The sequence below is a fragment of the Vulpes lagopus genome, chromosome 7, assembly GCF_018345385.1.
Source record: "Vulpes lagopus strain Blue_001 chromosome 7, ASM1834538v1, whole genome shotgun sequence".
Taxonomy (NCBI): domain Eukaryota; kingdom Metazoa; phylum Chordata; class Mammalia; order Carnivora; family Canidae; genus Vulpes; species Vulpes lagopus.
The window spans coordinates 77,287,295-77,300,611 of NC_054830.1; the positions used below are offsets into that span (position 1 = coordinate 77,287,295).

Here is a 13,317-nt window from a genome sequence, read left to right on the forward strand (position 1 = left end):
GAGCACGACCAACCTCAGGATTTCTTCACATTCCTGCGGGCTTACACCCTCATGGTTCCGCTTGAGCTGAGTTCATTTAGGATTCAGACCATCCCAGATCCCTGATGTTTTCCTCAGACCTGGGTCCCCTTGGTCCATGTAGGGAATGCAGACCCCTCCTCCCTTATGGCAGCCACGCAACACAAAACCGCACAGACCTGAGAGCCAGCCTCTTTTATAAGGGCTTGTGAGGGGTCCCAGGGAAGACTTGGGGGCCAGGCGGAGGGGGTTTGCACCACGCAATGTCATTTGATGACTTCAAGTTGGACGTTGCTTATGCCTGACCCAGTTCATGCTCCGCCAGCCTCCCCACCTTCCGCTTCCCCTGCTGGGGTCTCACCGGGCCTCCTGCCCTTCTTTGGGCCTTCTTCTCTGGGGAGACGATAGCTCCCTCCTGTTCCCCCTGCTGAGGTTCTTACCTTCCACCCAGGAGGCTAATCAAGATCTTCCTACACCAAGATCATTTCCTCTTGAGAGGGATTCTGGGCCCAGCTGTCAGGTAATACAAACTTGAGCTCCTTACAGGCCAGGAGACCACCACCAAAGTGATGAGGGAGCCCCAGACTAGAAGCCAGGTGACCCACCTCCCAGCACAGGGCCCTTCCTGACTTCCCAGGACCCCCACAGCCCTGCCCATTTTTCCTGTACCATTCCTCTGCTGCGCATCTCTCGCGCTCCGCCTGGCCACCCTGCGGGCTGAGCCCTCTGGCCTGGCGCCTGGACTGCTGTAGTACCAGCTGCCTTGTTTGAGACCTCCCTCCCCACCTCCCCCTCCCCATCCCACCCCCACCCCAGCCCCAGGCCAGCCTGCAGCCCACTCTGGCTTAAAGTGAAGATTCCAACAGATTGCAAATTGCCTATCTCAGACTTTCAGGTCGACTGGTCAGCAATTTGGTTTTCCTGGTGGAGACTAATCTATTTAACAAAAATAGAACATACAGTAAAGCAAAATTAAATATTTCTAATCATGGGGATGCTTGCATCTGCAAATGATCAGGAAAGAAGAGGAGCAGTGGGTGGGGGCAAAAGGTCCGGAGGAGGGTCTCATGATGTGTGGCTTTAGAGCTGTAAAGCTCAACTGGCCACCCCGGAAGCTGGGCAAAGACCCCACTCACTGGTCAGGGCGTCTCCCCGCTGCTGGCTACGCAGGTAAGAAGGGCACCACCATCTGCCTGCCAAAGCAGAAAGCCATTCTTTACTTCTCCACCTTCCTCAACTCTCAAATGGGGCATCTCTAAGCCCTGTGGATTTCACCTCCTTCCCAGCCTGCGAATTATGGACTCCTCTCCCGGCATGTCATCCTCCTCTCTCACTTGGATTCCACAGTAGCTTCCAACTGGCCTCCTTGCACTCAGTCTTCCCTCATGCCGACTCATTTTCCAGTCTAATGAAGGTACAGCACCAGAGTAGCTTTTTTATTCAGCTTTATTGAGGCATACTTAATAAATAGGATTTATATGTATTTAAGGGATACTTACTCCTTGATGCTTTGATATACATATTTATTGTGAAATGGTCACAACCATCAAGCTAATTAACATAGCCATCACCTCACACAGTTTTCATTTTCTCATTTTCTCTTTCTCTCTTTCTTGCTTTCTTGTAGTGAGAACACTTAAGATCCACCCTCTTAACGCTTTGCAAGTTGACAGTAGAGTATTGTTACCTAGAGCCTCCATGCTGTACATTAGCTCCCCCAGAGCTTATTCATGCTGTGTAACTGAAAGTTTATACCCTTTGACCAACATCTCCCCATTTCCCTCTCCCTCCAGCTCCTGGCAATCCCCATTCTCCTCTCTGCTTCTGTGAGTTTGACTATTGTAGATTCTACACACATAAGTGATGCCAGGCAGTATTTGTCTCTCTGTGTCCTTCTTATTTCACCAAGCATGATGACCTCCAGGTCTATCCATGTTGTCACAAATGACAGGATTTCCTTCTTTTTAAAGAGGACATCGGACATGTTACCTCCTGCCCTTCTGTGGCCCCTACTTGTAACATGAGGTCCAAAGCCCTACTTGATATGATTCTTGCCTTCCTTGCCTCCACCAACATCCTTACCACTTGCATATCACTCACCAGCCACCTTGCCTTTCCTTCTGGCTCTTCATAGAGCCAAGCTCTCTTTTTGCCTTTAGGCCTTTGCATGTGCTTTCCCTCTGTTTGGAACATTCCTCTCATCTTCTTTGCCTGGCTAACTGACACTCATTCTTTCCTGTTCCCTCCAAGCCCTTCCTTGAGAGAGTGCTCTTCCTTATGTGCTCATACCTCTATGCCCACCCCCTCCTATCACCTGTCACACTGCCTTGTAACTACTTCTTTTTTTGCCTCTCACCTTCATTAGACTGGGAGCTTCTACAAGACTAGAGTTTGGCTTAATCATGCATTTCCCCAGGGTCTAGCATAAACATGGCCTGTCCCAGAGTGAGCACTCAACAAACACGACATATGGCAACTGCTCCCTCATTTTCTGTGAGGAAACTGAGACCCAGAGAGAGGAAGGAATATAATTAGGAGCACACAGGTGTTTGTGACAAGCCTAGAGCTAGAGCCCCGAACCTCCCACTCTAAGTGCAAAACTCTTTCTGGCTTAATTGTGCAGAAATGGTCTTAGCAAACATGATTCAGCCCAGGGGACACAGACCCCAGTACCAATAGCTTGCAGGGGTGTCTGGATCTCCCAACCTGTGATAACCTTTGGATCTTCATGATAACCACCTCCTCTGCCTTCGGCTCCTCATCTCTCTTGGTTCAGAGCAGAGTGGAGCAGTACAGTTTTGGGAGCTGAGACAATATTAGGCAACCAGCACAAGCCCCTTCTTGCCAGCTCTTCCCTCTCTGATATGAAGTCCCTTTCCCCATTTCTCAGAAGAGAGTCTCACTCACCCCTTGTGCAGGTAAAAACTAAGTATTTTGCATTCTTCCTCGCATTTTTTTTACTATGGAAGCCCAAGAGGACTGGCTTGGCCACCAATATGCTGGAGCCAGATCCTACAAGCTCCCAAGAGAGCCAAGAGCTACTTGTTAAATGATCAAGAATTGATGAGCCAGGTGTTAAATGGTAGATAGCTGGAAATCTGCCTTGGTGGAAGTATTACAATATGGAAATTCTCAAACACTGCCACCCAGGGTCCTCTCCCCTCCCACCCAAAGAGCCCATTGTTAAACATTTATCAGCACATCCCTGACTAGCTACCTTCCTTCCTCCTCCACCTACCTCCTACTCTACCCTTGCTCCCCCGCCCCACCAAGGCTGTTTGGGTCTCACTCTGATCCCCTTCAAAGAGCTCATTCTCCCATCAGTGAGTGGTTCTTGCACAAGAAGCAGGGTAGCATGTGGTTAGAAACAGAAGGTTGAAGTCAGACGCATCTGGGATGAATCCCGGTTCTGCCCACTAGTCACATGACCCCAGGCAAATTTCTTCTTTCACTGCCTTTGTTGCCTCATCTGTAAAACAGACATAATGGTAACACACAGTACACTGCATTAGGGTTGCTGTTGAGAACTGATTAATGAAGAACAATCCCAGGAAAAAAAATCTCAGATAATGTACAAAAATGTTTCAGCAGAGCTAAAATTAACTTGAAGGGTGTCATCTCTGAGAGTTCTGCAGTGGAAAACCAGAGAACAGAGTTGAGAAAGGATTCATCCCAGGTACCCTTCCTAGAAAACAGCAAAGCACAGCCTGCATCTATGTGTTCAGAAGACCCCTTGCTCATGGCTCTTTCCATTCTTCTAAGTGGAGGGGGAAATGTGCTTATGCTTGCACAGATCTCTGGCTCTTACTCACGAAAACTCGAAGCTGTCAGTAAAAATTAATCTATTCCAAGAGGGAGTATTATTTTGTTGGTGATGATGTTGCTATTTTTGCTTGTTTAAAAAAAATGCCTTCTAATCTTATAACATCTTTTCAAAAAAAGTTTTTAATAAAGTTTCTCTGTTAGGAAAATAATACATACTCATTATAGGATATTGGAAAATATTGATAGGATAAAAAGAAGAAAAAGCCATAATCACACAACCTAAAAACCAACCAGCTTTAACATTTTTATTTGGTGGGAGTGATTTTTGCATAATTGTGAGTGTACTGTAAATATTATTTTTGCCCTTCTCTACTTATGTTATCAGTTAGGATAAGTAACACTAGCTGATGTAACAAAGACATCTCAGAGTCTTAGTGGATCCACACAGTAATAATTGATGTTTCCCATGTGCAGAGTCCAAAGTGAAATGTGTCTGGTTGGTAGAAATTCTTTCCTCACAATGACTCATGGACCCAGACTCTTCCATCTCTGTGCCTTGTGCCTCAGAGTTCACTGAAAGACCCTATGAATCTAGTTGGCAGATGGGGGAAGTGAAGGAGCAGGAAGGGTCTTGTGGGACTTCTACCTACATTCCATTGGCTGGAGTTGTCACATGGCCACACCCAACCTATAAAGGTGGCTGGAAACATGTGCTCCAGAGGAGAAGGAAATGGATTTGGTAACCCACCAGCCAGCATCCGGCACAATCAGAAATCACTTTATTCAATCTTTAGTAATTTTTGTAATAGAATGCTCAAGTGTGTATGACTAAGTTTAAGTCACCCCTTGTTTAAAACCCTTCAGTGGCTTCCTTTGCATTCAGAATTAAGTGCAGCATCCTTGATACAGCCTGTAAGGTTCAACATGAGCTTGCACATGTGCACCTTACCAATCACATTCCATGCTCATTTCCCTAGTGACCTCTTTCAGCTCCATGGGGATCTTTCGCTCTCTGGCTTCCCAATCTCTCTCCTGCCTGGGAAACTTTGCACAGTGCAATCCCTCTTCCCAGGACCCTCTCTCCCACACTCTTAGCTAACTCAGATCTCGGTGTAAATTACACCTCCTTAGAAAAGCCCTTCTTACTGACAGTTTCCATTAGGTTTTTGTCATAGTTCACTCTCGTAGCACTCTGTTCTTTTCCTTCATATCACATATTATAGGTTGTAGTTATGTATTTATGTCTGCATCTCCCACCAGACTACAAGCTCCGTGCAATCTAGGACCATGTTGACTTTGCTCACCCTTTATCTGGTGCCTGCCCAGGATGTGCCCAACACGTGTTAGGTGCTCAACAGGGCTGGTTGGTTGAATGCATGTATCATGTTTCATCACATGTCTATTTTACATGGCTCTTCCCCTACTTTATGGACCTTTCATTCATTTCTGAGATTTTGCTGTTCTAAACAAGGTTGACTCTTGTATTACGACTGGAAGGAAAGAGGAGTTGATCCACCTCTCTTGGCCCATCCACCCCACCATCTTCTCTTCATCTCTCCCCTCCATTGCATCCAGCCCTGCCTTAGGCCACCACTCTGCTTTGTGGCTGGTGACCATTGGAACCCTTTAGGCCATCTGATCACAGTCCCTCAGAAAGATGCCTCTCCATTTACTACGCACTAATAGAAGGGTGGCATTGGAGCTTGCCACACCTTCCATCCTCCCTCCTCTTAATTTGCTGCAAACCCGCTGCTCCAAACTCAATGGATACATCAAAATTTTCTCCAGACTTGGGCCTATCAAAAACATTTTCATGTAAGAAAATATTTTAAGTAGTGTGCAAAATATGACTTAATTTAGCCTAAGGCACAGGCAGAAAAAAATATTTTTCACTTTTGTAGAACATGTGGGTAGACATACACAATTGTTTGATATTTCTCTTTTACGTCTTGCCCTCCCTTGGAAAACAGAAGGCTTCTTCTTCTTCTTCTTCTTCTTCTTCTTCAAGCCAACATAATGAGGGTCTGTACCCTTGACGGAAAATCTGACCAGCATTCAAACCCCAGTGTTTTCTCCAAGTCCTCATTATTTATTTGAGACCAGCCTTGTGCTGTTTGGAGGGCTGGTAGCAGAACAGTCCAAGGTGGGCTTGGGTCATCTACATAGATAGCAGCATGCCGACCAGAGGCTCCTGTCACCCTTCAACTTCCATCTCCTGAGAGATTTCCCTGCCTGTGTAACATGTCAGGGTAGATCTTGTTTCCCTACAGCACAAACCAAACACACAGATGAGCATGCATGCTCACACTTTCCAGAGACAAACACGACTGCCAGAGACAACTGCGTACTTGCAGTCATATTAAAGAAGGAAATCCTTCCCTAAATGTGCCATGATCTAAGAGACTGTGTCCCTCAGTGGGCCCAGGGTTCCTTCCAATCAGGCTGAAATGAGCAAGTCTTCATTTGGTCCAGCCTCCAGCTCTAGCCTGAAATCAGATCATGTTTGGGACTAAGGCATCCATTCCTGTCCTCCTCTGTGAAATTGAAAGAGACAAAAAAAAAAAAAAAAAAAAAGTTCCAAGTAGGGCTTCACCCATACAATTCATAAACTGCTATTGGAATAGATCGTACTGCTACTTAGTAGTGAAACATTAAAGATGAATAATGGAAACAATTTTTCTAAGAGTAGGCTGCTGGAATCCTAAGTGAACATCTCACTATCCACTGATTTTCCTGGGGATTCTGAGCTGACTCCAGGTGAAATGCTGCTAACCAGGATTACCTGGAGGAATTATGAGTTACCCTTTGGCCAAGGCAGCTCTGGGTTATGCCTTCTTCACAAATACCTTCTTTAATTCTCACAAACCATCCTGACAAGTAGGTACCGCACTTCCTATTTTTCAAAGAGGAGAATTGACACTCAGAAGCACTCCATGACGATGTGGGGTCAGGCCGGGAGCCGTGTTGGCTCTTGACTGGTGAATGCTGAAGTGTATGCTTTTTCCGTGTGTTTTCCTGTGCAGTCTGAAGATTTCTCCGACAAAGAAACACAGGTTTATTGCTCCTGATTCAGCCCGAGCTGTTTGGATTGCCTTTTATGAAACAGACTGCCTTCTTTGACATTAGCAACATCTCTTTTCAGGGGAAAAAAAAAAGTTCCTTATAAATTATCCACTTGGCAGCTTTACTTCCATTATTTTATTTGCATTCCAGATCTGCTCCGTGGTCATTCTTTATAAACTCCTCAGAAGTTAGAATCCATTATCAATCAGCATGCCGTCAAGAAAACAGAAACCACTTCAGGCATTTCAGAAGGAGCTTTAATACAGGGAACTGGTTACAACTTTGGGGAAAAGGGCGGAGGAGCAATAGAGGAAGGTGCTATCACGGGAGATGAGTATTTACAAAAACAACCAAGCCCCTTGGGCTGCAGGAACAAAAAGGGAAATGGTGTCGCCGCTGCCTCTGAAATGCATGAAGTGATTTCTGTTTTCTAGACAGCATGCTGATGGATAATGGATTTTAACTCCCAAGGACTTTACAAGAATGACCCCAGAGCAGATTAGGAATGCAAATAAAATAATGGGGACCCAAGGACACTGGCCTGTAAGGCTCCTGCCACTGCTGATCCTGCTGCTGGGGGGACCCCACCACTGGCCACCGAGCAGTCAGCTCAGAGCCCCCCATGCTGACAGTGGGGGGCCTGCTGAGCCCATGGACACCTGCAGGCACTCAGAACTCCTGCTGCTACAGCCAAAGCAGAAAAAAAAAAAGATAGCTTTTCCCTTATGCGTACTTTCTAATCTCCCATGAATGCTTCTCATTAGCAGAACCTAAATGGAAACCAGCTGGCAGGGGATGGTGGGAAATGTGGTTTCTGGACTTTGGGCCCTGCAACACAGAGGAGTGTGGAGAAGAGCGGGTGTGGGCTGTGAGCCCACAGACAGAACTCGGCCACCACGCCAGCCAGAGCTACCAGACTCCAGCTTCAGAATTCGGCGCCTCCTATGGATGGGTCTTGGGTGCACGTGATGATCCTCAGCCCTGGGATCGCACACGGAAGAGCTTAAGGAGCACCCTGTATACATAAAGAATACATGTGTGGGGAGAGGAGCAAGACAAATCCCCGCTCAAGCTGGGGTTTAAGAAAGCCAAGCCCGCCCGCTTCCCTGGCTGAAATGCCAGGCCACAGTGAGGCTGAAGCCTGGGCGACACTCGGGATCCGTCGGCTCTGTTCCCACCACCTTCTCACGCAGGCTCCTTCAGGTTGCAAGGACGGCATAGTGCCAGTGACCTTTGATGCAGGGTCTTAGGTGGGGTTGCCCAGGAAACATTCTGAGACAAAGATTTACAGACAGGAAATCTGTCAGGGAGGGCTCTCAGGAATAAAACCTGGGAGGGAGGAAGGGACGCGGGATGTGGCCAAGGGACAAGTGAAGTAATGCAGCTGTAACCCTGGCCTCAGTCATCCCACAGAGACCTCTGGATCCCATGGCCCTTCATGTTTGTCCTGAATTGAGGCAATGTCCCTTTGCGACTATTGAATATCGGCTGCCCCCAGGGAGGGGGCATAACCATCACTGGCACAGCTCCATTTGGGTGCCAGGCACCTTGGCGGCTGGGGAAGGTGAGTGCCTCCGTCCCAAGGGGGCACTGGGGCAGCTCACTGCAGTGTCCAGCAGATGAAGGGTGGGGGTAGGGTGGAAGCCCACTATTGTCCAGGCCACAGTGCCCAGCCACCTTGGTGGTGCCATCTGAGCTGGCAAGAGAGAGCATCCAGCCACCACCCTCGCCTGAGCCGCTGCCCCCTCACACCAGCATTACGGCTGCCAAAGCCCCCAGGTTCTCTGCGTCTTTGTTTCCACTCTATCATCCCTTCTCCATCCAGTACCCAGAGCCATCTTCTCGAATCTTATATCAGATCATAGTACTGCTTTGGTCAACCTTCTCCCCCTCCCCCGGGGCTCTTCCCTGCACAAAATCACCTCCAGAGCCCAGTCATGGGGGTGTGACCTGGCCCTGTCCACCTGCCTGCCCCCTCACCAGGCTCCACCAGTGAAGCACATGGCGGCTCATTTGGTTTGAGAACTAAGTCACTTGGGGGCTGATGTCTCTGAGAGGTGAGGACGCCGTGGGCAAGGACCCAACAGTTTATCCCTATGCCCGATGAAACCGTGTGATACGGAAAATCTCTTCCCAAGGGTTAGAAAGCTTCCTGGTGCTTAAAATCTTTTTTATTTCAGTTCTCTGCTATTCGATTTTTTTTTAAAGATTTTATTTATTCATTCATGAGACAGAGAGAGAGAGAGAGAGAAAGAGAGAGAGAGAGGCAGAGACACAGGCAGAGGGAGAAGCAGGCTCCATGCAGGGAGCCCGAACGTGGGACTCGATCCCAGGACTCCAGGATCAGGCCCTGGGCTGAAGGCGGTGCTAAACCACTGAGCCACCCGGGCTGCCCTATTAGATTTTTTTAAAATAAAAATTACTACTGCCATTTACTGAGTGCCCGCTGTAGGTCAGGAGCTGCGTGAGGTCCATAACTCAGGTGCTTGGGAATTTGCCCAAGGGAGCACTGAAGCCAGGTTTGTGATACTCAGACTCTGGCCTCCTTCCACTGCATTACCTGAGAGACTAAGGAGCTGCTGTTAGTAAAAATAGTTATTGTGAGGAAAATAAAATGTGACAGCTCTTACTTTAAAGATGGACTAATTTATTTTGTTTACAAAGTAAAAAGAGGGTCTCATTCCCCACCTCATACTCCAATCCAGTGTCATTCCATCCAGCTTCGAAGACCATTTCATAAACTTTATAATTTAATAAATATTCTGCAGAACTTGTCCACGTTTTATATCTAGAAATCTTTGGAGTTCTTCAGAGCTTGGAGGGGATGGGCAAATTAGATCTCCAAGAAATCAAACCAGGAAATGCCCTCCTTGTCCACCATGTCTGCATCTTTCCCAGCAAAGTGCTCTATTTGCATAAAAGTGAGCATTTCAGAAGATGTTCTGTGTTTTTCAATCATCCCTAGAAATAAAATCACAGCTCCCATCTCACCTTACGCTGAAGTGTTTTCACACTCCCGGGAATTGCTTGCCGTCACCTGAATATGGAATTCGGTGGGCATTAGTTTCTAACCAGTACCGCTTGCAGCTGTCTACAGGATTTCAAAAAGGTGTCAAAGTGGCCTTAGGAGGTGTTTCTCATTCTGAGAACAGGTTGAGTGATTCTATTTGTTCGAAAAGCCACAGGGCCTCAGACTTTGGGTTTCCACCAAGGGAAGATACCTCCTGGCACTTTGTCCTGAGAATTGAGTGGGATCGTCTGTGCCATGACCTGATGATGCAAGAGCATAGTGAGGGTAAAGCAGTGTCCCTTTAAGACCATTGCTTTTCCTAATTGCACATTAATGGAATGATAGGAAGGAATTTATTTCTGGATGAGGAGCAACAGGCTGCAGTGAAATGGCATGAGCATTAAAATCAAACTCGGATTTGGCTCCCAGCAGCCTCGTTTGCAGTGACCTAGTATAGAGCACATCACCTCTCTTGGTCTCAGTTTCTTGATCTGTAAAATGAGGATCATCCCCCTTTCCACTCAAGCTTGCCAAAAAGATTCATTGATACAATGTGTCGATTTCTTTATACCGTGATAGAATTTCTATGGGTCCTGTATTAGCCAGGAGAGACCACACCCCCTTTTTATGTTCCCGATTTATTTAACCCAGCATATGGAAGCCCAGGATCAGCCAGCAAGGCAGATGCAGCAGATGATACTGTCTGTAGCCCCCGGGGTCCTTAATGAGGGATGCTCAGCTGCCTGTGACACTAGGCAGGTCTCACTGGCTCAAGAAGCTTCATTTTGTGCTGCCCCATAGCCCATTTATAATTGCAGCTGATGTCACCACTCAGGAAGAACTTACAAAAACATTCTCTGCCTGTAATAAGAAATCCTAACTGACCTCCAGTCCCCTTCTGGTCCTCATACCAAACAGCCTCAGCAGAGCCACACATCTTAATGGGTAGGACCCAAGAGCAGAGTCAGGGCCAGGCTCTGTGGGCCTCATCTCTGCCTCCATCCCTCCAGCACCATGGAAGACCTTGACCCAGGATAGCACAGGACACGTTGGTGGATTTTGTGGATAATCATGATGATAATGATGATGCACATCTCAGCTTTAATTCACATGTGTTCATTCCCTTATTGATTTCATGCTCCTCAGATGAGCCAAATAGTCACAACCAGCTTTAAAACAGCCAGTTTAATTTTGCATCTGCAGCCCCACAGGGACCTATTTTTTTCCAATACTAATATCATAGTGTACAATTAATGAATTTCATTTGAGATCAGGAGTGTTTAAGCTAACATGGCATTTCTCTTTTGTTCTTGTTTGTTTCATTTTGTTTTTAGGGTCAAGTTGTGTTCCGGAATGGGGAGAGAATGGGGACCATTAAATTTACTCAATTTCAAGGTAGGCTTTCTGATGCTTATTCTTTGTAGTTGATGAATTCTACATTTGGGGATGTTGTGTTTCTGCAATAAAATACATCAAAAGAAATGAAAGTGTGATGTTCCAGATAAGAGAAAGCAGAGTCAATAGAAAACACTTCTCTGTGAAAACATTAGTTTCAACTTATATAGAATATTTTTGTCAACCACATGACGTCTCAGGCTATCCGGTCTCCCCACATGACTCTCAGAGGCTCATGGAAGTACAGGGAGGGGGTTCAGTCCCTTCCAACATTCTAAGAAAGCTTGCATTGCTTTTGTGTTTGATTATAGAAATTTTCAAACAGACCCTCAAGTTGAGAGGAATCACATAATAAGCCCCATGTACCCATCACCTGGCTTCAACCATCAACATTTTGCCAATCTTGCTTTATCTTTACTCACCCGCTGAACTCTTTTTTTTTCTGTAATGTTTAAAACAGCTCCCAGACATTATCTCATTTCAATCTATAAATACTGCAGTATGCATTCCTACTAGATAAGGACTTTTCAAAACATAACCATGATACTATTACCCCACCTAAAGCGTTTAACAATGATGCTTAATATCCTTTCACTTTGATCCTTTGATTATCTCCAACATGTCTTTACAATTTGCGGGAGAATCCACACAATGGCTGGTTGATATTCCTCTTTAATTTGTTTTAACCCATAATCATCTCCCACGTGCTTGTAACAGGTCCTTAATTTTTTTAAGAAACCAGGTCACTTGTTGGGCTTTTCTGTTGTCCACATTGGAAGGGGCTCAGGAACCTTCCAGAAGTAGGTCCCTCAAGTGACCAGGTGGAAATAGAGGAGAAGGACAGGGGCTTGTCAGAGCCCACAGGGCATCTGTGAGGAGAGGGGGCTTTCTTCCCAGGTAGGCACCCCCTTGTAGCCCAGTACAGAGATCAGCAGCATTGTTAGCTGAAACCACTAGATGTGCCATTCTTCACTGCAGTGTTTTTGGCCTCTGGATATTTCTGGAAAATCCAGAAACAAGAGCAGTGCCTTCTGCGTCAGATCCCAAAGTCATCCAGGCGAAGGCAAGAAATGAAATCAAGTTATTCGGGTTCATTCAGACAAATCCCACCGGATTTAGATCAATGAGGAGAGGTGTTCGGTACTGTGGCTCCGTAATGCAATCTTGTAGATTTACCCATTCGTCTTCCCGTGGCAGGTAATTGAAACGCATGTCAGCTCTCTGGCATGCACAAAAGATGTAATTTTCGGCAAATGTAATTATTTTCCCATTTGTTAAGTTTTGCTTCTTCATTGGTTGAACCAAGTAAGCATCTTGGCAAAGATACTGACTTTTTTTTTTCTTTTGAGTGATTGTAACTAAATTCTCTTGTCACATTTCCAGTTCTCAAATTATATCATTCTAGGAGAATATTTTATAAAATATTGATTGGCCGATCACAGCTACAAGTGCGTGCCAATTTTATTGCCTTTTTTTTTTTAATTTATTTATTTATTTATTTATGATAGTCACAGAGAGAGAGAGAGAGAGAGAGAGAGAGGCAGAGACACAGGCAGAGGGAGAAGCAGGCTCCATGCACCGGGAGCCTGACGTGGGACTCGATCCCGGGTCTCCAGGATCGCGCCCTGGGCCAAAGGCAGGCGCCAAACCGCTGCGCCACCCAGGGATCCCTTTTTTTTTTTTAATGTTAGGATTAGACACCAGCTCCGGGGACTGGTTTTAGGGATTTATAAGGAAAGCCGTGGAGCAAATGGTAGTTCGGAGGGGGGAGGGAGGGCCGGGGTCTGACCCTCCTTAACTCAAGTCAACATAGCACATTAGGCAAGTAACTTCACCAGTGTGAAGTCCTCATCTGTAAAATAGGAAAATAATCCTGCATACCTTCTTGGAACGGGGGAAGAACGCAATGAGATAACTCAGAGCAATACATGCATATATTTCTTGCTCAGCAAGCAGTAGCAATTATGGTTAGCACTGTGACACTTGTCTGAGGCAAATCCAGATTTTATTGGTGTGTTGAAACCCCCCCAGGTGCCTTTATGTCTGCCTGCCCTTTATAGCTTCTC

The 13,317-nt window shown here is 46.3% G+C and overlaps 1 protein-coding gene across 1 annotated transcript in view; it reads left to right on the top strand.

Annotated features, from left to right (window-relative positions):
• The window catches only part of GABBR2 (gamma-aminobutyric acid type B receptor subunit 2), a 348,859-nt gene that overhangs the window by 237,783 nt on the left and 97,759 nt on the right, over window positions 1-13,317 (top strand). Inside the window, exon 8 of the mRNA XM_041763142.1 lies at window positions 11,191-11,251. Within this exon, the coding sequence (XP_041619076.1) occupies window positions 11,191-11,251 (61 nt within the window). The remainder of the gene's footprint in view (window positions 1-11,190; window positions 11,252-13,317) is intronic.